The 25312-nt window shown below is 50.0% G+C and overlaps 1 protein-coding gene across 12 annotated transcripts in view; it reads left to right on the top strand.

The window, feature by feature from the left end:
• The first annotated feature begins 2906 nt into the window (after positions 1–2906).
• LOC101953392 (zinc finger protein 436-like) overlaps positions 2907–25312 on the top strand; it is a 38013-nt gene continuing 15607 nt past the window's right edge. The window contains exons 1-5 of one of the 12 annotated variants that reach the window (XM_065562332.1): positions 2915–3716; positions 4377–4468; positions 8363–8489; positions 12014–12127; positions 12544–15619. In XM_065562332.1, coding sequence (XP_065418404.1) covers positions 3683–3716; positions 4377–4468; positions 8363–8489; positions 12014–12127; positions 12544–14138 — 1962 coding nt within the window. In that variant the 5' untranslated portion in view covers positions 2915–3682 and the 3' untranslated portion in view covers positions 14139–15619. Of the gene's footprint in view, positions 3717–4376; positions 4469–8362; positions 8490–12013; positions 12128–12543; positions 15620–20384; positions 20806–21420; positions 21591–25312 lie in introns of those variants that run through there. The other 11 variants (XM_065562333.1, XM_065562341.1, XM_065562340.1 and 8 more) reach the window with 11 other exon arrangements.

The following is a 25312-nucleotide window of genomic DNA, read 5'->3' as shown; positions in this document are numbered from 1 at the left end:
ACGTCTGCCAGCCCCACGTCCGCCAGCACCCAGCATCGCCCTCAGCCTCTTCTGGGTGCTTAGCAGACAATACTGGGCAATTGGCAGAAAATAGTATACTACAACTGGTAGCCATCATCATCGAAACAGTAGCATGTCTGCCCAGGTGGCCATGATTGACAGCCACTCCAGTATGACGAGGATGGGTACCAGTCATAATATACCATCGCCTACCAAAGGGCAAGGGGCTGGTGCAATGCAGCCCTACGGCTATCACTCATGCTACACCGTCTACCGCCAAAAGGCAGTTAGCAGCTGCTGCTGTGTAGCAACGCAGTCCCACGTCTGCCGGCACCCAGAGGACATATGGTGACGGTGAGCTCAGCTGAGCTGAGCGGGCTCCATGCTTGCCGTGGTATGTTGTCTGCCCAGGTAACCCAGGTAAAAAGGCGCGAATCTATTGTCTGCCGTTGCTGTGACGAGGGGGGAGGGGCCTGACGACATGTACCCAGAACCACCCGCGACACTGTTTTGCATCATCCGGGCATTGGGATCTCAACCCAGAATTCAAAGAAAAGGCGCGAAAGTAGTATCTGACGGACTAGGGGAAGGAGGGAGGGCGGGCCGAGTGACGACATGGTGTACAGGTACAGGGAATTAAAATCAAGAACGGTGGCTGTGCATCAGGGAGAAACACAAACAACTGTCACACAGAATGGTCCCCCCCAAAGATTAAACTGAAAACCCTGGGTTTAGCAGGCCGTTGATTTGACGGAGGGAGGGGGAAGCAAATGAATACAGAGCAAATCTATTTTTTACATCTTAAGACGACGGTGCAGCGTGACTGATAGCCCTCGGCATCTTTCTGGGTGCTTGGCAGCAAATACTGGGCGCTTGGCAGTTAGTATATGACGATAGTCTTCAGGCCTATTGCATGATCGGCTGCTCGGGGAAGACTCTGCTAATGTGCGATGACCCAACTTGTAATAGGACGGTTAACAGTCGTAATACACCATCTACTGCCAAAAGGCAAGCCCCACGGCTGCCAGCACCCAGATCGCCGATGAAGGCTACCAGTCTACTGCACCGTCTACCGCCAAAAGGCAGTTAGCAGCTGCTGCTGTGTAGCAATGCAGTCCCACGTCTGCCGGCACCCAGAGGACATATGGTGACGGTGAGCTCAGCTGAGCTCAGCGGGCTCCATGCTTGCCGTGGTATGTTGTCTGCACAGGTAACCCAGGTAAAAAGGCGCGAATCTATTGTCTGCCATTGCTGTGACGGGGGGGGAGGGGCCTGACGACATGTACCCAGAACCGCCCGCGACACTGTTTTTGCATCATCCGGGCATTGGGATCTCAACCCAGAATTCCAAGGGGCGGCGGAGACTGCGGGAACTGTGGGATAGCTGTGGGATAGCTACCCATACTGCAATGCTCCGGAAGTCGACGCTAGCCTCGTACTGTGGACGCGGTCCGCCGACTAGAGCACCTAGAGCATTTTATGTGGGGACACACACAATCGGCTGTATACAACCGGTTTCAATAAAACCGGCTTCTATAAATTCGAACTAATTTCGTAGTGTAGACATACCCTAAGGTGCGAGTTTAAGCAGATCTTGTCATATTGGTATGAATCCCTATATGGACACTGCCAGTCTGGTACAGCAGTGGGATTTTTTGGTTTAGCTGATGTCGCTTGGGAAGGGGTTTAACTAAATTGGGGGGGGGGAAGCCACTATTATACCAGAATAGGCATTTCCACATGGGGGGTTTCCTGGTATTACTACACCCTTATAACTGGCAACAATTTCCAGTGTAGACAAGCCCAAAGGGGTTGGATACCGAATCAAGTTTCCTCTGGCAGCTCAATACATCATTTCAGACAGAGTAGAGCCGCTGTAGCTGTGCACTGGGATGCTTTGTGCCTTTAACATCACAGCCCTGGATAGGAGATGCTGAGATGAACCTTCCAGCAAGGACCACCAGCCTCTCTGCCATCCACACCCTCTTCTGGCAATCCCCGCAGATGAATCACTCCCTCTCTGGTAACTTTTATCCCCTCTGCCACTGTGTGGTAGCACATCTCCCCAGTTCTGATCCCCAGCTCCCGCTCGATGTTCCTGATTTTGCCAAAATGCCTCTCTTCCTTTTCCTCACCAGTGTCACCCTCCTCTGAACACACTGTGGCCCCTGCACAAGTTCTGCCCATCCCTCTCATCTGATTTGCCCCCTCAAATCCTTTAGCCCAGTGGTTCTCAACCAGGGGTACTCAGAGATCTTCCAACAGTTATACCATCTACTCTAGATATTTGCCTAGTTTTACAGCAGGCTACATAAAAAGCACTAGTGAAGTCAGTACAAATTCAAATTTCATACAATGACTTGTTTATACTGCTCTATATACTATATGCCAGGACTTCTCAAACTGTGAGTCAGGACCCCAAAGTGGGTCATGACCCCTTTTTAATGGGGGCACCAGAGCTGGTGTTAGACTTGCTGGGACCCGGGGCTGAAGGGGAAGCCCAAGCCCCACCACCTGGGCCCAAAGCCCAAGCCCCACCGGCCCAAGGCTGAAGTCAAACCCAGAGGGCTGCAGCCCTGGGTGGTAGGGCTCAGGTTACAAGCCCCCCACCGGGGGCTGAAGCCCTTGTACTTTGGCTCCTGCGCCCCAGGGCGGTGGGGCTTGTGTTCCCCCTACACACACACACACACACAGGTGGGGCTCGGATGGGCTCAAGCTGTGGTCCCCCCTCCAGGGGCCATGTAGTAGTTTGTGTTGTCAGAAGGGTGTCGTGGTGCAATGAAGTTTGAGAACCCTGCTATACACTGAACTGTAAGTACAATATTTATATTCCCATCGGTTTATTTTATAATTATAGGGTAAAAACGAGAAAGTCAGCACTTCTTCAGTAAATCTGTCCTATGACACTTACGTATTTTTACATCTGATTTTGTGAGCAAGTCATTTTTAAGAGGTGAAACTTGGGGGTACACAAAACAAATCAAGACTCCTGAAAGTGGGACAGTAGGGTGGAAAGGTTGAGAGCCACTGCTTTAGCCCCCTTTTATACCAGGGAGCAGATTCTGATGGCAAGGGAGGGCAGAGGCTTCTTCAGCCCATGTTACTGAGCATGTCTGGCTAATTCAGGCAGCTGGGTAACAACAGCAAAGTACCAAATCTCCTCCTCCCTCCCCCATCAGAAATAATCTGAAGCAAAACACTCGTCCTTATGCTTCAGCCGAGGAGGGCGATTGGGGAGGTCTCAAGAGGGGATTTGCCCATTTCACACCCTGATTCCCCCGGGCTGTGTCCCTGCCGACAGACTCTGGGCTTTCGTTACAGTCGGTCCCAGGGAGGGCTGCAGCCCGGGTTGTTATCCAGGGGGCACAGGAAACAGGGCTGGGAGCAGCAGCTGAGAGCTGTTGTATCCGGCGCTGGGGGGAGGGAAGGGGGAGAGTTCAAGGTAGGTAGGAGGCGTTAATGATAGTCACAGAGAGCCAGAGACCGCACAGCTCATGCATTTGAGTGATCAGTGATCAAGGCGGCTGGAAGAAGCTGCTGCCTCCATTGTGAGCCGGGAGCCCGGGCTGAGCCGCTGCTGCTCCCCAGCGGGGTGTGTGCGGGGAGAGACCTGCACTGACCTCCCTTTGTATCCGTTCCTCCCAGGTGGGACTTTCTGCGGTGGCTGGAACCAGCCCGAGCTATGCCGACACCAGCCCCTGAGCCGGAGCCTGCAGGTGAGGGGAGAGACCCGGGGGAAAGGGCTGGTGCCGGGCAGGAAAGTGACTCTGCACCAACGGCTCCTCCTCGCCCCAGCTCTGCTCCGGGGCGGGGGTCTGCGAGTGCCTTGGGAACAGTATCAAGGGGGATCCCCGAAACCGGTTCCTTTGATTCTGCTCTTTTCTAAGGCCAAGTTCACACTAGGAAATTAGGTCAGTATAACTACCAGTGTAACTATAATTACTGTGAAAAATCCACACCCCAAGAAAAGCAACACAGTTAAACCATCTAATCCCTGGTGTAGACAGTGCTAGATTGACAGGAGAATTCTCCCGTGGACATAGCTACTGCCTTCTGGGAGGTGGAGTACCTACCTCGACAGGAGAAGCCTTCCCGTTAGCGTAGGTAGCATCTTTACTGAAGATGTAGCTGTGCTGCTGCAGCATTGTAAGTGTGAACCTGCCCTAAAATTTGGTTCAGAGACTTTAAAAATGTCTCAGTGGGTTTAGTCCTGGTGGGAGGGGCTGGATCTGCGCTGCAATAAAGTGACCAAGTGTTTTTGCAGCCTGGCAGAATCTAGAATCTGGCTTCAGGTAAAGAGCCTGGGGGAAACTGGGGTGTAAAATGGACTAAAACGTTTTCTGATACCTGCCCAATGGCCCTTCTTGCCTTGACAGGCTGCAGAATGACACCCACATCTTGCTCCAGATCCTTCCATCCTCCCGGGGCACAAGGAAGAGACATGGCTGCTGCAGTGGTGCTGGCTCAGGTAAGTGATTGGCAGGGAGCCGGTGGGGAGGGTGGGGTTGGTCTGGACGTGGGGGAGGGACAGGAAATACAGGAGGAAAGTTGAATGAGGAATGAAAAACCTCTGTTGAGTCCTTTGCTCTTTACAGAACAAACACAATATGGAGACGCCACATGGACACAGTTAGGTCCCAAATAACCGTGTTTAGTAACTACACAGACATGCAAGGCCCAGCCACGTATTTACACTACTGCTTAGATTAGTCCTTGGCAGCTTCTAAACCATAGAACATAGTGAGCCACCCGATAGCTCACAAAATGCTTAAAGGGATGTAATGGGGTTTTATGGATTGCTTTATCTCTAAAGGCAGCTAATCATCAACGGGAGCCCTTACCGTGTCCCTCTGCTTCGGCCACAGTGGCTTTCAACCAGCTACTAGCTGGTATTGCCCTCACCTGACTGTTGAAGGGAGCCAGGAACCCTACCCTACCTCCCTATGCAGCTTCAGTTATCCCTGACCCGGTCCTTACCCCCAGGACTAGCCTGATGCCTCCATTCATACCTTCCGTAATGGATGAACCAACAATCAATGTATACGTTATTTAGAAGGGGAAATACACAGGAAGCCTATAAAGGGAAGGGAAAGATGGACTTGCAGTCGATACTTCAGTAACTCTATACAACTCGCAAGTAACAAAACCCCTAGGGTGGATTGCCCGGGATTGACGAGTCCAGTTTATTCCACACTAGTGGGCTTCATAAGGTGGAGGACCCCATGTACCCTGATGAGATGTTGTAGGCCTGAAGCTGCTGGAGTGTGGTGAGGTGATAAGAGTTCAGATTCACCCAGGGGTCTAACCTCTCTGTGGCAGCAATAGGCGTTATTCACAGTGGAAAAAGTCCCCACAGCACAGGGAGGCTCCTCAGCGTTTCCCAGGCCAGTTGCGTCTGCCAGAGTTCGGCAACGCAATTTGAGGGCAAAAGCGGCAACACATCGGGCAGAGGGAGACAGATCACCTGCACTCCCCTCAGACAGGGGGGAGACAGTCGGGGCATCGCCCATGCTCCCCTCAGACAGGGGGGAGACAGTCGGGGCATCGCCCACGCTCCCCTCAGACAGGGGGGAGACAGTCGGGGCATCGCCCACGCTCCCCTCAGACAGGGGGGAGACAGTCGGGGCATCGCCCGCGTTCCCCTCAGTCGGCGGGGAGACAGTCGGGGCATCGCCCGCGTTCCCCTCAGTCGGCGGGGTGACAGTCGGGGAATCGCCCGCGTTTCCCTGAGGCAGGGGGTGACAGTCGGCGGATCGCTCACATTCCCCTCAGGTGTGGGGAGACAGTCGGGGGATCGCCTGTGCTCCCTCAGACAGGGGGGAGACAGTCGGGGGATCGCCCGCGTTTCCCTCAGGCGGGGAGGGAGACAGTCGGGGGGATCGCCCGCGTTTCCCTCAGGCGGGGAGGGAGACAGTCGGGGGGATCGCCCGCGTTCCCCTCTGGTGGGAGGAGACAGTCGGGGCATCGCCCACGCTCCCCTCTGGTGGGAGGAGGCAGTCGGGGCATCGCCCACATTTCCCTCAGGAAGGAGGAGATAGTCTGTCCTCCTCTTATCCCCCCTCCGATTGGCTTACCCAGCCTTCCATCCTCTAGGGTTCACCCAATCACAATGCTCAACACCCTTGATGAGGTTAGCACACTGCAGTCCTCCCCATTTCTCATTACCCAGCAACTTGCTTGGCTCCCCTTTTCATCAGACCCATTAACCCGGGTGACTGGGATATTACCCAATTCCTGCATGCTATGGACTCCTCCCTCTTTAATGTAAAAAACTATTGGGGGGGGGGGGGGAATCTCACCAACACATTACTGTCAAATTGACCATGGTTAAGAATCCAGCATGCTACAAATTCAATTTGAGTTGTTTTACAACTTCTCTCGGAAGACCATTGCACTGGCATCACAACAGCAGCTAGGCAGAATCTGTATTTTCTGGCCTAGCTGTGTCAGCCATATCTTTCCGCTATGTGACGCTAGGGTCACTTGTAGTGGAAACAAGGACGCAAGTCTCAGTGGTGCTGACACAAGTCAATGTCTGTGGCTGTACTGTAGGATAGGTGTTTTTAATAGGCATCACTGGGGTAGGAAATCCTGCTAAACTTGTGCTTAAAAGCTGGTTTAGGCAGACATTCAGTGAAAGACATCAGCTTTCTTGGGCATAAATTCAGCTAATCTGTTTTGTATCAGAATCAATAATAATAACAAAAATGAAGGGCTTTTATGCTCTGTCAGTCCAGTTGAATCCATGTCATTCTCTATTATTTAGTACTGGATCCTTTCACTCCACAACATACAGGTTCAGCATATGTTCTTTATTTATGTTACCTTCACTTTAATAAGACCTCAGGGAGAGAGGATGTCCATTGTATGTTTTTAGTAGCACTGAGGTTTTCCACAACGTTACTTCTGTAAGTAGCCTCTGATAATCCTGCTATGAAATAGGACAGAGCAAACCCTGTATCAAGCTTCATTTCAAGTCTAACTTCATCTACATTGTAAAGAATTCCAAACAGCATTTTGTTTTCTTCTAAATGTAACAGTTCTGGAGATGCTATAACTGTCCCGGGGCTTGTCATGACTGCAAAGTTAACTCTAGTTATAGCTCGAGTGCTGCCCCTAACTTGAGTCACGTCCACACACAAAACCCTTAACTTGAGAGCAGCTCAGCTGCCTGCAGAGTGAAGAATCGTAGAATGTGCCCTCAAAAGTCTTAGCAACACACACAAGTGAGAATAACACCAGTGTGGACACAGTAACTCAGGTGTTATTTTGCTGTGTGGCCTCTCTCACTCAAGCTAGGGCTAATTTATGAGGAGTAGCTCATAAACTGGAGTTAACTCTGCAGCAAAGACATATTCTCACTGGGCTCCATGTTGTCTCTCGATATCGGTGGGACAGTCCTCTACTGAGCTATTGTACAAGCCCGTTTTCTCCAAATACCAGGCACTTTTAACCCTTCCCTCTTCCACCCTGATTTAATAAACAGTCCAACTGGCTGCAGGTAGCAATTTCTTTGTAGATTCACTTTTACTGGCCCTCTACAGTCACTGTCTATTCCACTGTATTCCCGGATTTGGACCATGTCCTCAGTGCAAATTGTTGTGTCTTTTTACTGTGTAATGTGCCGAAGAACTCGATGAAACCACACAGGCATAGTTGGGTTCCAAATAATCACGTTTAGTAAATTTACACAGACACCCAAGGCCTAGCTACATACACACTGCTGCTCTGACTGGATCTGGAGGCTTCTAAAACCTAGAATATAGTGAGTTCCACTAAAGAGCTCATAAACCATTTTAAGAAATACTAATCTAACCTTATACACTACATCTTCTTAAGGTAGGGCCTGGATTGTAGGGATAGGGTGGAAATACTCCTTTGTGAGGAAACAACCCCCCGAATGTGTTGATACCAAAGCTCTGTTGCCATCCTACAGCACTCAGAAGCCAAGAGTAACTCTGGAGGTGGGTTTACAAACTGTAGGGAAATGGTGGCCATTTTGAATAAGGGTAGTTTGACTCTACCCCCCTGAAAGTAATGGGAGGTGGTGGCCATGTAGAACAAGGGAGAATGTGTGAGTTCTGTGCGAGGAATTATGAGATCATGGAAAATGCCCCAAAATCCAATTAAATATTGTGAGACTCATGATAAAATCACCGGAGTTGGCAGCTCTTGGCATCACGGTTTCACCATAAAAACAGTGTGTTTTTAATGACAGCTTTGAGAAATTTCCCCTTCCCCAGGGAAAATTTCCTGCTCTCTGTGGGGTGGGGGTGAGGGATTTTGCAGCCTTGCCTGTGACTGAGCTGGTGGGATTGTGGCTGGGGCAGCAGGTTCTGAGAGGGGACTCTGGCTGTTTCAGGGGCTGGTGACCTTCGAGGAGGTGGCTGTGTATTTTACTGAAGAGCAATGGGCTCTGCTGGACCCCCGTCAGAGAGCCCTCTACAGGGACGTCATGCAGCAGAACTATGAGAATGTGACCTCACTGGGTAAGGATTCCTGTCCCCTCGGGTATTAGAAGGAGTGGGGTTCTCTGAAGCATGCGGGTTGGCTTCTACTCAGGTTCTTCCCCGGTCCCTTAGATTTCAGGAGGATCAGCCCCCGAAACCATGTGAGAGAGACTGTTCCCTCCTGATACCCCTCCCAGGGGAGAGGAGATTCAGAGACATAGTGGAGAAGCTCATCCCCAGAACTTCCAAGGGAGGGGATGGGCTGTATGTAGCACTCTGTGTTTCTAAACACGGGCTCACTCACACAGAGATGTCTCCTCTCCATCCTTTCCCAGGACTATCTCCATGGCTGGAAAGGGCTGTGGTCTCAGCAGGGCTAGGAAGGAGTAAGAGGTTGCACAACTGTCTTGTGCCAAAGTCATAAAAACCCCCAGTGTGTGGAGATTGCTGAACCTCCTGCAGAGGGAGCTGTACACCTCCCAAGAACCATCTGACCTCCCCACAGTGTCTTCAGGAACATCTCTTTGGTTTATGCAGCTTTGGTTGATGAAGGCAGCTGTGTTGATATCATATACTTGGATTTCTTCAGGGCATTTGACTTGGTACCACATGACATTTTGATTTAAAAAGCTTGTGTTATATGGAATGAACAAGACCACACAGTAGATGGATTCACAACTGGCTAATTTACGGATCTCAAAATGTTTTTGTTAATGGGGAGAAGTCAATGAGCAGGGCTGTTTCTAGTGGGTGCCCTAGGGATCAGTTCTTGGTCCAACACTACTTAATATTTTTATCAACAGTCTTCATGATGATGTAAAATCTTTGCTGGTAAGGTTTGCGGACGACACAAAGATTAGTGGGGTATCAATAATGAGGACAGGTTATTGTTACCAAGTGATCTGAATTTCCTGCTTAAATGGTCATAATCCAATAAAATGTGTTTTAGTACCTGTACGGCCAAATGCAAGGTAATACGTCTGAGAAAACAAGAATTCAGATTATATCTACAGCATGAAAAATTCTGGGCTTGGCTACGCTATGGAGGCTAGAGCAGCATAGCTACTGCACTGTAGCTGCGCTGGCATAACCCCATAGATGTAGCCTACAACAATGGAAGGGGGGTTTCAGTCACTGTAGGAACACAACCTCCCTGAATGACTATCTTGCATGGTGTCAAGTATCGGGGTAGCCGTGTTAGTCTGTATCCACAAAAACAACAAGGAGTCCGGTGGCACCTTAACGATTAACAGATTTATTTGGGCATACACTTTCGTGGGTAAAAAACCTCACTTCTTGCATCTGAAGAAATGAGGATTTTTACCCACGAAAGCTTATGCCCAAATAAATCTGTTAGTCGTTAAGGTGCCACCGGACTCCTTGTTGTTTTAGTAACTATCTTGACGAATCATTCTTCTGTCCATCTGGCTGTGTCTACACCAAAGGCTAGGATGGCACAGCTACGGCAGTGTAGCTGAGCGCTGTAGCTACATCAGCCTAAATTGTAAGTGTAGACCAGGCCTCTGTCTTAGAAATGACTGATTTAAGAGAAGGTCATTAGAGTCACTGAGTTTTAAGGCCAGAAGCGACCACCAGGTTATCTAGTCTGACCTCCTGTATATCACAGGCAATCAACACCTGCACACAACCGCACAACCAAAATTAGACCGAAGTATTACAGATCTCAGGAGACTAGACCATTATGTGCAGCAGGCAGCGAATAAGAGGAACCAAGGTGCACAGAGTCTGAGGCCCCAACAATGGCAGGGAAATGATTAAGTGAGATACACCCACAGAATCCTGGCAAGTGACCCGCACCCACATGCTGCAGAAGACAACAAGGTGAACAAACCCCCAAGGTCACTGCCAATGTGACCTGGGGAAATTCCTGTCCAACCTCACGTACAGCGATCAGTTCGTCCCCAATGTTGTGAGCAAGAAACAGCCAGCCAAGTACCTGAGCGAGAGAATCCTCGGTGCAACATAAGAGCCCTGGCCCACCCCGCCCACTGCCCCATTTCCAGCCATGATCATCCCTGATGCTTCATAGGAAGGAAATACAAAAAAAAAAAAACCCTCCCAGAATATATTGGGGGGATCCTTTTCTGATCCCTGCTGGTAGCTGGCTGAAATCCTGAAGCATAATTGAAGGGTGAGTTCACAGCTATCAGTCTCAGCAAGGTCTGAGTCACTAGTACCTCTCAGTAGAGGGACATTTTTGAGGGGACCTGTAACTCGAGAACCCCTCAAAAGACCCCACACCTCAAGGAGGCACACAAAATGCAAAATGATCTGAGTAACCATTCAGATTTTAGAGCACTTACAAGAGTTGAGCTTTAAAGCCTACAAAATGGCAGGAATGGAAACCCACTAAATGTTTTTCTGTATTGGTGCGTGCGTACTGTAAAAAGTGTACATTTTCTTAAATCCCATTCTCAGTCTGGATCCCCCAAAGATTTAGGGGGTGCCATGCACTATTTTGGGTAAAACTATTGAGACCAGCGTCACATCAATAGTTAGATCTCTAGCTCTATGCAAAAAAACAAACAAACTAGAAACTCTTTATAAATGGCTGTTTTTTTCAGGTCTTATATCTCTGGCACCTCTAGCTCAAATGACCCCAAGTTTGGGTCACTAACTGTACCCTACACCCGTCTGACAAAGGATGTCAATTTTAGAGGACTTAGAAAGAGGAACCTTTCAACAGAAGTCATGATGCAACCTTCACTATAGTGGCACTGCCATACCAATACAATTTCCTGGTTTTTCAGAAGTTTGAGTTTGAAATACTTTAATTCTGTATTTCCTGGGTTTTTGGAGGTTTGGGTGTCACTGAATTTATTACGTGTTTTTTCTGTTTCGTCATTGAATAATGATTATAATAATTTTTTGCGGTTTAGTTAGTCGTTTACGGTGGTCAGAAAAGAATATTTTACCCTGATGTACAAATGGCTAGTTGTGTTCTAGGATGGGGTCTTTGTTTGTATGTTTTCCTCCGCTGAAGCATAAGAGATTGGCCACAGTTGAAGACAGGACACCAGATGGGGTGGACCAGTACTTTGAGGTGGTACAGAAAACCCTCTTTCTAGATTCCTGGCTGGTGTGTCTTACTCACATGCTCAGGGTCAGACTGATCGCCTAATTTGGGGTTAGAAATCAGTTTTCCTGCAACTCCGATTGGCTGGAACCTTGGTGTGGGAGGGGGTCAGCTTTCCTGAGTCTGCAGCATTGGGCCTAGCTCACCTCCTGGGATCATCTGAGCATATCTTGCCAAATCAATGCCCTGCCAGTGCAGGGGCCTCAGACATTAGTAGCATGTTGAGCTCTCCTGTCTCTCCCTGTGCCACACAGTTTACTCTCCTGGGGACTGAAATGTTTTCAACTAAAGTCTCTGGGCTTAATATAGCGGGTACATCGGCTGTGATACACATTAGGTCAGACTAGATGCCCTTAAACTCTGTGAAGAATACAAGGGCACCCGCTCATCCAGCACATCTGGAAACCGCCGTGTCTCAGAATAATTGTAAAATCCTGGTCTCACCTGCTTTCTTTCCCCGGAGCAGGATTTCCAATTGCCAAACCCAACATAATATTCCAGCTGGAACGAGGGGAAGAGCCGTGGGTGCCAGATCTCCCCAGCTTTGAGGAAAGGGACATCCTGAGAAACATCCACACAGGTGAGCAAGTGATTAAATAGACACAGAAACCACCCGGCATTGGCATAATCAGCTGGGATTCCCACAAAGGGCCCGTGAGCTCCCCCACTTCTGCTTCATCTCACCCAGGTCAGGATTGTGACTAGCTGGTGTCGTATCCTCATGTCAGATGCAACTCAGGGCTTCCCACCCATCCTGACTGACACCTAGCAGTAGCTCCCTCCCCACTGGGTGTTCACTTGGGATGTGGAGGCAGAACTGGTCCCCTCCTCTCTCCTTTCTGGGGAAGGGTTTTGGGGGGAGGGATTTGGCTCCTGATATTTCCATCTCCCCAGCAGATATTTGGTTTATTTCCTGCCAACCCATTCACTTTTTGAGGTTCCCTTTCCCCTCAGGCACAGGGAATGACTCCTGTCTGGATTATCTCTCTGTCCCAGCAGATGATGGGATGTTGGGTGAGAGCGAGGAGGAGAATCCTCAGCAGAAAGTTCCTGAACAAGTGGAACAACACGGAAATCTATCAGGAAAAACGGAAGAGGACGTTTCCCAGAGTCCTGAGCAGAGAGAAGCCTGTGACAGACAGCAAGGAAATAACCCAGGGATGAAACTGGGTAAATCCACTTACCAAGTGGGAGGTCTGAAGGACCTTAAGAAAACCACGATCCTGCCAAGAGTCTTCAGTAAAGAGGAACCATATGACTGTGCTGAGTGTGGGAGAAGTTTCAACCGGAGATCCTACCTTGTTAGACATCAAAGAGTCCACACTGGTGAAAAACCCTATAACTGCCCCAGCTGTGGGAAGTGCTTCAGTCAGATATCACACCTTATTGTACATCAGAGAATCCATACAGGAGAGAGACCCTATAAATGCCTTGACTGTGAGAAAAGTTTCAAGCACAGTTCAGACCTTGTTTCACACCAGAGAATTCACACAGGGGAGAGACCATATAAATGCGCAGACTGTGGGAAGAGCTTCAGGCAGAGCTCAGTCCTTATTTCACATCACACAATCCATACGGGAGAGAAATCCCATAACTGTCTTGAGTGTGGGAAATATTTTGCTTATTTCTCATCCCTGATTTCACACCGGAGAATCCACACAGGAGAGAGACCCTATATGTGCCTCGACTGCGGGAAAACCTTCCGTCAGAAAGGTACCCTTATTATCCATCAGAGAATCCACACAGGAGAGGCACCCTATAGCTGTCTTAAGTGCGGGAAAAGCTTCAAGCAGAGATCAGACCTTAGTGTACATCAGAGAATCCATGTGGCAGAGAGACCCTATAAATGCCCCGACTGTGGGAAACGCTTCAGCCAGAGTTCAAACCTCCTTAAACACCAGAGAATCCACACAGGAGAGAGACCCTATAACTGCCTGGAGTGTGGGAAACGTTTTTCCAATTTCTCTTACCTGATTTCACATCGGGGAATCCACACGGGAGAGAGACCCTATAAATGCCCCGACTGTGGGAAAAGCTTCAAACAGAGCTCGGACCTTATTTCACACAGACGAATTCACACAGGAGAGAGACCTTATAAATGCTCTGTCTGTGGAAAGAGCTTCAGCCAGAGATCAAACCTCAACGTACATCAGAAAATCCACACGGCAGCAAGACCCTATAACTGCCCCAAGTGCGGGAAAAGCTACAGGCGCAACTCAGAGCTTATTTCACATCAGAAAATTCACATGGGAGAGAAACCCCATAACTGCCCTGAGTGCGGAAAAAGCTTCAAGCGGAGGTCCGTACTAATTTCGCATCAGAGAATCCACACGGGAGAGAAACCCTTTAAGTGCTCCGAATGTGGGAAAAGTTTCTGTCAGAGATCGCAACTTATTAGGCATCAGAGAATTCACACAGGACAGAGACCTTATAAATGCTCGGAGTGCGGAAAGAACTTTACCCAGAGCTCAGCCCTTATTGTCCATCAGAGAATGCACACCGGAAATAAACCATATACATGTTCTGTCTGTGGGAAAAGCTACAAGGTGAAGACCTCGCTAATATCCCACCAGAAACTGCACACAAGGTAGAAGGTGTTGAGAGTTCTCCCTATGGTCGTGTCCTCTTGAAGCAAAGTGTAAATGTGCTTCATTTGAGGGGGGTCTGGGCAGGAGCAGCAGGTGGGCACAAGGTTTGGGGTTTTAGTGGGCAATGGTTGATGGGGCCCAGAAGAGGCAGGAACGCTGGATACTGGGGAGCTGTGTTGTTTCTGGGTGAAGCAGATGATGAGATTAGTAGCGAGATGTTTCTGTGGGTTCCACACACACTTACCAATGTAGAGAAGAGGTAAAAATGCCCTGTTGCCATTTGTGTCTGCAGCTCCTCAGGCCTCTCAGGACAGGGGCAGAAGGACGTTCCTCAGAGAAGCAGCGAGAGGCCCCATGGGGCTGTGGTTATAAGGCAGATGGTGCTACTAAGCTGAAGCAACAGGATTTCAGAGCAATGCTCAGTGTATTGAACATCTCTGCAGCTGTGGGATGTGAGGAGCGACTGAGAAGGGAATGAATGGTGGAGATTCCCCAAACAGCTATTGTCATTTGGAGTTGCACTGTTTCTGGGAGGACAGTATGGTGTAACAGTGACAGCAGGAGGAATTGGGACTCAGGACTCCTGGGTTCTATTCTCAGCTCTTGTATGGGAGTAAGGGCTAGTCAGTTAAAGCAGTGGAGGCTGGGACCCTGGGACTCCTAGGTTCAGTTCCCAGTTCTGAGAGGGGAGTGTGTCAAATCACGCCATCAAACGAATGCTCCGGAAGGTGGTAGGTGCCAATGGATACTATCGGGACACCCTGATTCCACTCATTTTAATGGCCCTCAGGACAACTCCAGCTGCCTCCACAGATCACACGCTCTTTGAGGTGATGACTGGGCGAATTATGCCAATAACAGAGCCTCTTCTCTGGCATACCCACAGCTAGAGCTAGACTTATGCCCATACCAGAGCATCTTCTGTGCATACCCACAGTTAGAGGTGGGAGGGGTGGGGTGGCAGTGGAGAGATGGGCAGACAGGACCCCTGGGTTCAATAACGCTCCGTGCTAGTGTCTCCTGGTGTGATCTTGTGCCAGTCACTCCCCCTCCTCTCTGTGCAGCCTCCTCTTCTCCAGTCTCTGATGGGGATAATAGTTGCTCCCCTTCACAGGGAGTCATGGGGTGTCACTAATTCTTCTGTGAGAAGTGACTCAGGAAGCCAGAGGTGCTGACCCTCGTCTGCCCCTTCCTGGATCACTGTGTCAGCGGAGTGAGTGACTGAACCTATGGGAAGGGTTTCAGCAGGATTTCCTCATCCCTGTTTTCAGGCAGGGGCTCAGCGGACATCGCACATGGGATTTTTCCTGAAATAAGTGCCTTGTGAGGAATTTTTCTCCTTGTTTTGGGATGGTGGGAGAGGGGAGGGTCTCTTGTTTCTAGAAAATCAGATTTCAGATTCATCTTTATTTCTCATTGAAGTTTTTACTTTGATTGGTTTCTGTTTTTTCCAAATAAATTCCTAATAAAATGTTTGTTGCAAATCCACCGTCTCCCAGGGAATCTCAGACATTTCCTCTGTTCTTGAGCTGAACGGGTGCAGGGCAAAGTGCCCCAGATTGGGTAAGTTCCCCCTCATGAATTCAATGTTGATCAATTCAAAGTAACGCGCATTGGAAAACATAATCCCAACTATACATATAAAATGATGGGGTCTAAATGAGCTGTTACCACTCCAGAAAGAGATCTTGGAGTCATTGTGGATAGGTCTCTGAAATCATCCACTCAGTGTGCAGTGGCAGTCAAAAAAGGCTACCAGAATGTTTGGAATCATTTGGAAAGGGATAGATAACAAGACAGAAAATCTCATAATGTAACTATATAAATCCATGGTAAGCATACACTCCTTGAATATGGCTTGCAGTTCTGGTCTCCCCATCTCAAAAAAGATATGTTAGAAATGGAAAAGGTAGAGACAAGGGTTACAGACAAGGGTAACAGACATGATTAGGGGTATGGAACAGCTTCATATGAGGAGCAGTGAAAAAGACTGGGACTGTTCAGGTTGGAAAAGAGACAACTAAGTGGGGGTTATGATAGAGGTCTGTAACATCATGAATGGTGTGAAGAAAGTAAATAAGGAAGTGTTATTTACCCCTTCATATAACACAAGAGCCAGGTATCCAATGAAATGAATAGGCAGCAGGTAAAAACTAACAAAAGGAAGTGTTTCTTCACACAAGCCTGTGGAATTCATTGCCTGGGGATGTTTTGAAGGACAAAAGTATAACTTCAAAAAGAATTAGATAAGCTCAAGCCAAAACATTCAGGGATGGAACCCCATGCTCTGGGTGTCCCTAAGCATCTCACTGCCAAAAGCTGTAGGGTTGGACAACGGGCTGGATCACTCGAAAATTGCCCTGTTCTGTTTATTCCCTCCTAGCCTTGGCCACTGTAGAAGTCAGGACCATGGGGTAGAATGATGGACCATTGGTCTGACCCTGTATGGCCATTCTTATTCACTCCCCCTCAGCAGGAATCTCTCATTCCCCCTATCCAGCCCCTTTCACTGATGTGTCTGTCCATCCTGCTTTAAAAGGGATATCTAGCGCCTCCATGTCTTTGCTCTTGCAGATCTAAGTGCCTCTGATCTCAGTCTCTGAGTCTTCCCCTCCCCTATACTCTGATGTCCCATTCTTGGTCCCAGACCCCAGCTCTGTGCTGTACCTGGGGCCATTGAACCCCAACATCAGGGCTCTGATCACAACCCCTGCCCTGGACCTAGAGGGGAGTGACCAATTGCAGCCACCAGACGAAACACCCCCATGTGTTTGTTGCTGTCTGAAATTGTCAGCCTAGGCATCTCAGTGCGGGTGTTTGAAGCAGCCCTGGGCCATCTGAGCTGCAGCGAAACAGAGTATCTTTATGGGGTATCTTTAGTGTATGCTCAGTAATCCTTGCCCCTCAGAATCCAAGCAGCATGAAGATACAGTTCCTCCTTGTTAAGGGTTCTTATTCCCTCCCCCCTCTGCTTTGAGTTGCAAGTTCAACTGTTGGGAGGAATTCACTCGCATCATGTCTCCCAGTTTGTCTGGTGTCAATGAGCTTGTTCTTTCGGGCTGGATATAACCCTTGTTGGAGACGAGTATGTCACGCTAGTTAATATTTCTCTCTTGTCTGGTGGTTTACACAATTACAGAGGCTCACAATGCAAATGCTCAACTATTACCTTACAATATGGGATGCAGATGTTATACGTGAGATTAAGGTACGCAGCACTTACAAGCATTCAAAAAAGTCAAAACACTAAGCACGTTTTTATAACTCTACCACCTATTTGACCAGTACTAACATACAGGTGAACCAGACTGGTGCTGGTTGTTTTTCAGTATCTAAGTGAGGCACAGGGATCTTGGCATAAAGTGGCACCTGGTTTGCCAATGTCACACCAGAAACCACCTGAGCTCCCCAAAGAGTCTGCAGGAAAATTTTCCCATCTGTTTCGTTTATACAAGGACCCACCCAGCCCATCTGGCAACAGCTCTGTCTCAGGACAACTGTAAAACCCTCATCTTACCTGTTTTCTCACAACAGGTTTTCCAATTCCCAAACTGAACATAATTTCCCAGCTGAGAATTGGGGGAAGAGCTGTGGGTCCTGGACCTCCAGGGCTCTGAGGAAAGGCAGGTCCTGAGAAACATCCACACTGGTGAGGAATTGGTTAAATGGTCCCACAGAAACTATCCATCATTGGCATAAGTAGCTGGGATTTTTTTAAAGGCCCTGCAGGTTCCTTCAGTTCTGCCTTATCTTGCCCATTGTGCCCAGCCGATGTTGTATCTTTATGGCAGATGTCACTCAACTGCACAGCCACCCAGGGAGACGCCCTGTGAGGGTCCCCAGCGCTCACCCTGCACCCGCACAGCCACCAGGGAGATACCCTGCCAGGGTCCCCACATCCAGCACCCACACAGCCAGTCCAGGCCCTACCAGTGTGAGTGAAGCAGCAAGAACCTTTGGGAACACATCTACTCACACCAGGCACCAGAGCCTCCCCAGAGGGCAGAGAGACCCCTAGGCACTCCTCCCTCATCAGACATTCCACTTGGGGCAGAGCTCCCTCTGGATATGACTCTGGGGACAGGGAGAGCCACTGCCACACCAGCCGCCCTACCAGGGGCAGAGCGTGCCCTCCCCAGGCAGGAGGAGAGATTCCCTCTAGAGAGCCCTCTCCAGACCAAAGCTCAGCCCAGTTCTTCCTTCAGTTCACGGAGCCACTTGACACATGGGAATTACACAACAGTGGGACAGGTGCCTCACTGGTGTAAATCAGTGGTTGTGATATTGGGGTCATTAGGCCAGAACCCCAGAGGGTGTTATCGATAGAATCCAAAAGGGGGCATCTCTCAGAGCTGGCACAGGTCACAGCATCAGCAGAGTGTCACAGCACAGCCTGGCCAGCACCTGTGACTTCCCTAGCTGGATGCATGAGTGTCTTCAGCGTGGCTCAGTAGCTGGGCTGTGACAGCCACATTTCCTCGGAGCATGGGGGTGGGCAGACATGTCACACACACTGGCCAGTGGGTTACACAAGCACTGTCAGTGCCTGACTGACTGAGCCCTCATGCAGGTGCCTAACACTTAGGATTTCCCCCCAGAGTGACCCTCCACATGTTGGGGTTGAGTTCATTCTGTGACCTGGGGTCATACAGGGAATGCGTTAAAGTAAAACTAAGCAGAATCAACCAATTCCTGGGCATTGCACGACTCCCCCATCACAGTGGGGGAACGCTAGAGAACCTTTGGGTACAACTGGGCCAAATCCCTCTGGGCCCTGCAAAGAACACATCCAACCAGAGATTTCCCCAGCCTACAGGGCTGCAGCTCCCCCAACCCCGGTCTGCCCTGTCCCCACTTACAGCTCACCCTCTCCCAGGCCTTTCCTGTTTTGGCCAGGGACACTGGGGTCTCCCTCCTGTCCCCAAAGGTGGGCTGCTATCCTTAGTTCCACCCCTCCAAAGTCTGGTTGGCTGAGGACAAGGCACTCAGCTGTCCATCCCAATCTCCAAACCGACCCAAAGCTGTAGAACCTCAGCCACCTGCCAGTGAGACCCCTACCCCGAAACATGGTGCAGAAGGGATCCAGGCACAACCCTTTTCTCCTCCATGAAACCTCCAGAGTGAATGAACCAGAAACAGAGTCCCAGAGACATGTGCCCTCTGCTGTCATCCTGGGGTTTGGTCAGCATCCCTGGGGCCTTTTAATTTTGGAGCCCTCCCGGGACATTCACAATTCCTTACAGTCCTGTATTCCCCAATGACACCCCCTCTCCAGAGACACAGTCCTCCCTCCAGAAGTTAACAGGGCACAATCCATTTATTGTGGTCTAATTAATAGAAGAAAGCCCATGGGAAATAGAGTCATGAGACAGGAATCCCTGGGTCCCTGTAACTCAGGGCTCTGGGCTTCCACACTAGGTCCAAACATCCAGACAGGGTCTCCCCAGAGTGAGTGACTCACTGCCTTGCTCCATGCTGTAGGGACACCCTTGCATACACAGCCCCCTAGAACTGCTCTGGCCTTTAATGCTGCCCTATTACAGGGCAAACTACTATGTCACTCCCTCTCACTCCCCCCATGTGGTCTCTCTAAGCCAGTGGCTCTCAGCCGTTTCAGACTACTGTACCCTTTTCAGGAGTCAGATCTGTCTTGTGTATCCCCAAGTTACACCTCACCTAAAAATGACTTGCTTACAAAAATCAGACATAAAAATACAACAGTGCCAAGGCCACTATTATTGAAAAATTGCTGACTTTTGCATTTTTACCATATAAAATAAATTAATTGGAATATAAATATTGCGCTTACATTTCAGTGTGTAGTATATAGGGAAGTATAAACAAGTCACTGTCTGTGAAATTTGAGTTTGTACTGATTTTGCTACTGCTTTTTATGTAGCCTGTTGTAAAACAAGACAAGTCAGACTCCTGAAAGGGGGACAGTAGTCTGGAAAGGTTGAGAGCCACTGCTTTAGCCCCCTTTTATACCAGCGAGCAGATTCTGATGGCAAGGGAGGGCAGAGGCTTCTTCAGCCCATGTTACTGAGCATGTCTGTAGTTCAGGTTTCAGCTGGGTAACAGCAAAGTACCAAATCTCCTCCTCCCTCCCCGAACAGAAATAATCTGAAGCAAAACACTCGTCCTTATGCTTCAGCCGAGGAGGGCGATTGGGGCGGTCTCAAGAGGGGATTTGCCCATTTCACACCCTGATTCCCCCAGGCTGTGTCCCTGCCAACAGTCTCTCGGCTTTCGTTACAGTCGGTCCCAGGGAGGGCTGCAGCCCGGGTTGTTATCCAGGGGGCACAGGAAGCAGGGCTGGGAGCAGCAGCTGAGAGCTGTTGTATCCGGCGCTGGGGGGAGGGAAGGGGGAGAGTTCAAGGTAGGTAGGAGGCGTTAATGATAGTCACAGAGACCGCGCAGCTCCTGCATTTGAGTGATCAGTGATCAAAGCGACTGGAAGAAGCTGCTGCTGCTGCCGCCTCCATTGTGAGTCGGGAGCCCGGGCTGAGCCGCTGCTGCTGCTCCCCAGCGGGGTGTGTGCGGGGAGAGACCTGCACTGACCTCCCTTTGCATCCGTTCCTCCCAGGGGGGACTTTCTGCAGTGGCTGGAACCAGCCCCTGAGGCAGCCACGGGCTCTGCCGACCCCAGCCCCTGAGTCGGAGGCTGCAGGTGAGGGGAGAGACCCGGGGGAAAGGGCTGGGGCCGGGCAGGAAAGTGACTCTGCACCAACAGCCCCTCCTCGCCCTAGCTTTGCTGGGGGGGAGTTGCGAGTCCCAGAGCTGCTGCCCTCCCTGACCCCCCAGGCTCTGCCCCCCTGAGCGCCTGCAGGAGCCGAGCCAGCTCCGGGAGAGCGAACGCCCCGGGCCAGGGACCGAGTCTCCCAGCCCGAGAGGAGGGGGCAGGAGGGAGACAGGGGCAGAGACTGGCAGGGGCAGCAGGAGCAATCAGTGAGGAGGGAGGTCCCGGCACCCAGCCCTGCCCAGCCCCATTCCCTGCAGCACCCCGGGGCAGACTGACTTTCCTGGGACACGGTGAGGGGCAGGGAGAGGAAACGCCAGTTCCTGTCTCTGTCTGGTCCCTGCGCTGCTGCGGGGATGTGCTGCCCTGGGGACAGTGTCAGGAGGGATCCCCCAGAGCATCTCCTTTGATTCTGCTCTTTTCTAGTGTTTGGCTTAAAGACTGTGTTACTGGAGGGTTTAAACATGTTTCAGTGGGTTTAGTCCTAATGAGTGGGGCTGGGCGATGCTGCCATAAAGAGTCTAAATTTAAAGTATCTTTCTGCAGAGAAAGAGCCTGGGGAAATCGGTGTGAAATGGACTAAAACCTCTTCTATAACCTGCCCCATCGCCCTTCTCGCCTTGACAGGCTGCAGAATAATGTCCACATCTTGCTCCAGGTTGTCCCATCCTCCCAGGGGACAGGGAAGGGAACGGACTGTAATGGAGACAGTGCAGGTAAGTGATTTTCAGGGAGGTGGTGGGGTTGGCCTGCATATGGAGGAGGGACAGTAAATACAGACAGAGGGGAAAAACTGGAAATGAAAAACCTTCTGTTGCATAGTTTGCTCTTTACACAACACACAATATAGAGAAACCCCAGGGGCACAGTTGGGTTTTTCTAACTATACACTGCAAGTTTGCAGATGACACTAAACTGGGAGGAGTGATAGTTACGCTGGAGGGTAGGGATCGGATACAGAGGGACCTAGACAAATTAGAGGATTGGGCCAAAAGAAACCTGATGAGGTTCAACAAGGACAAGTGCAGAGTCCTCCACTTAGGACGGAAGAATCCTATGCACTGCTACAGACTGGGGACCGAATGGCTAGGCAGCAGTTCTGCAGAAAAGGACCTGGGGATTACAGTGGACGAGAAGCTGGATATGAGTCAACAGTGTGCTCTTGTTGCCAAGAAGGCTAACGGCATTTTGGGCTGTATAAGTAGGGGCATTGCCAGCAGATCGAGGGACGTGATCATTCCCCTCTATTCGACATTGGTGAGGCCTCACCTGGAGTACTGTGTCCAGTTCTGGGCCACACACTACAAGAAGGATGTGGAAAAATTGGAGGGCAACAAAAATGATTAGGGAGCTGGAACACGTGACTTATGAGGAGAGGCTGAGGGAACTGGGATTGTTTAGTCTACAGAAGAGAAGAATAAGGGGGGATTTGATAGCTGCTTTCAACTACCTGAAAGGGGGTTCCAAAAAGGATGGATCTAGACTGTTCTCAGTGGTACCAGAAGACAGAACAAGGAGTAATGGTCTCAAGTTGCAGTGGGGGAGGTTTAGATTGGATATTAGGAAAAACTTTTTCATTAGGAGGGTGGTGAAGCACTGGAATGGGTTACCTAGGGAGGTGGTGGAATCTCCTTCCTTAGAGGTTTTTAAGGTTACGCTTGACAAAGCCCTGGCTGGGATGATTTAGTTGGGAATTGGTCCTGCTTTGAGCAGGGGGTTGGACTAGATGACCTCCTGAGGTCCCTTCCAACCCTGATATTCTATGATTCTAAGTGCAAGGCCTAGCCACCTATATACATTTACTTGGTCTGGTTTCTGGCAGCTCCTAAGGAACACAGCGAGGGCCACTAGAGGGCTCACAAACTGTTTGAAGGGATATTACCCACTTCCTACACACTGGCTACTCCTGCCTCTTTGATGAAGGAGAACATTTAAAAAAATAACTTAGCAATATGTTACTATCAATACTACTATTACTAGAAGACTGCACACTTTGTTGCTTCTGTAGGCCAAACTTATTGTACACATCAGGGGCTCCTGGCATCTTTTCATTCCCCTTGGCCCCCACAGGTGTGCCATCTTCCCATCCCTATTTTAGGGGCTCCCTGCAACCCCCCCCACCCACTCCCTCATGCAAAGGGTCTGCGTGTCCCCTCTTCCCCATGCCAGAATCCCTGATTCTTCCTCCCATGTCCTCCCCAATTCCCCTCTTTCCACATATCGTGTCTCCCATTCTTGCATTCCCCCTGTGCCAGGAGAGCTATGTGCCACTGTAACAGGAGCAGCCACCTCCTGAGCACCCCGTCATGGACTGAGGTTGCGCTGCAAGTATCCTGCCTCAGTTGCCCTCGTGGTTCCTCCATAAACTCAAAAAGACTTTTCTCTGTTCAATAATACCCCTCCTTAGGGTCGGTTTTATTAGCAAAAAGTTCAAAATAAACCCCAAAATATCTTCGTTTCCACCCCTCCAGCCTTAAACTGCACACAGTCAATTCCCTGACATATTGTCCCCAAACTCCCAAGGTCTTCCTTGCAGGAGCCTTTCTCATTCTTTGTCTAAGGGTATGTCTACACTACGGGATTAATCCGAATTTAGATAATTCGGATTTGAGAAACAGGTTGTATAAAGTCGAAATGAGTGCGGCCACACTAGCACAGTAATTCGGTGGTGTGCGTCCAAGTACCGGGGCTAGCGTCGATTTCTGCACCGTTGCACTGTGGGTAGCAATTCCATAGCTATCCCATAGTTCCCGCAGTCTCCCGCGCCCATTGGGATTGTGGGTTAAGATCCCAGTGCCTGATGGGACAAAAAACATCGTCGCAGGTGGTTCTGGGTATAGCCTCACTTCCTCCCTCCCTCCCTCCCTGCATGAAAGCAACGGACGGCAGACAACCATTTTCGCGCCTTTTTTCCTGGGTGGGTGAACACTGCAGACTCCATACCACGGCAAGCATGGAGCCCGCTGAGGTCAAGACAGCACTCATGAATATTGCAAACACCTCGCGCGTTCTCGTGGAGTTTATGCTCAGCCAGGACCAGAAAAACGAGGAGAGGAGGCAGCGGCGGCGGCAGCGCAGCGACAAGCATGATGAGGACATGGACACGGACACGGACACAGAATTCAGTGAAACCACAGGCCCCGGTGCTTTGGAGATCATGTTGTTAATGGGGCAGATTCTATCCATGGAACGCCGATTCTGGGCAAGGGAAACAAGCACAGACTGGTGGGACCGCATAGTGTTGCAGGTCTGGGACGATTCCCAGTGGCTGCGGAACTTTCGCATGCGTAAGGGCACTTTCATGGAACTTTGTGACTTGCTGTCCCCTGCCCTGAAACGCCAGAATACCAAGATGAGAGCAGCCCTCACAGTTGAGAAGCGCGTGGCGATAGCCCTGTGGAAGCTTGCAACGCCAGACAGCTACCGGTCAGTCGGGAATCAATTTGGAGTGGGCAAATCTACTGTGGGGGCTGCTGTGATGCAAGTAGCCAAAGCAATCACTCAGGTGCTGCTACGAAAGTTAGTGACTCTGGGAAATGTGCAGGCTATAGTGGATGGTTTTGCTGCAATGGGATTCCCTAACTGTGGTGGGGCGATAGACGGAACCCATATCCCTATCTTGGCACCGGAGCACCAAGCCACCGAGTACATAAACCGCAAGGGGTACTTTTCAATGGTGCTGCAAGCACTTGTGGATCACAAGGGACGTTTCACCAACATCAACGCGGGCTGGGCGGGAAGGGTTCATGACGCTCGCGTCTTCAGGAACACTACTCTGTTTAAAGGGCTGCAGCAAGGGACTTACTTTCCGGACCAGAAAATAACCGTTGGGGATGTTGAAATGCCCATAGTTATTCTTGGGGACCCAGCCTACCCCTTAATGCCATGGCTTATGAAGCCATACACAGGCAGCCTGGACAGGAGTCAGGAGCTGTTTAACTACAGGCTAAGCAAGTGCAGAATGGTGGTAGAATGTGCATTTGGCCGTTTAAAAGGTCGCTGGCGTTCATTATTGACTCGCTCTGACCTCAGCCAAAGAAATCTCCCCATTGTTATTTCTGCTTGCTGTGTGCTCCACAATCTCTGTGAAAGTAAGGGGGAGACCTTTATGGCGGGGTGGGAGGCTGAGGCAAATCGCCTGGCTGCTGATTACGCGCAGCCAGACACCAGGGCGATTAGAAGATCACACCATGAAGCGCTGTGCATCAGAGAAGCTTTGAAAACCAGTTTCATGGCTGGCCAGGCTACCGTGTGAAATATCTGTTTGTTTCTCCTTCATGAAAACCCTCCCCCTTTACTGACTGATTTTCTGTAAGGAACCCACCCTGCCCCTTCCCCCAGCTTTCTTTCAAACCAAATAAAGTCACTATCATTTAAAAATCATTTATTCTTTATTAATAGATTAGAAAAAGAGGGCGGGAACCCGGGTGGGATTTGG

Source organism: Chrysemys picta, chromosome 12 (assembly GCF_011386835.1).
Source record: "Chrysemys picta bellii isolate R12L10 chromosome 12, ASM1138683v2, whole genome shotgun sequence".
Lineage (NCBI taxonomy): Eukaryota > Metazoa > Chordata > Testudines > Emydidae > Chrysemys > Chrysemys picta.
Note: the sequence above shows the minus strand (reverse complement) of the source record. Positions and strands in the feature narration are given on the sequence as shown.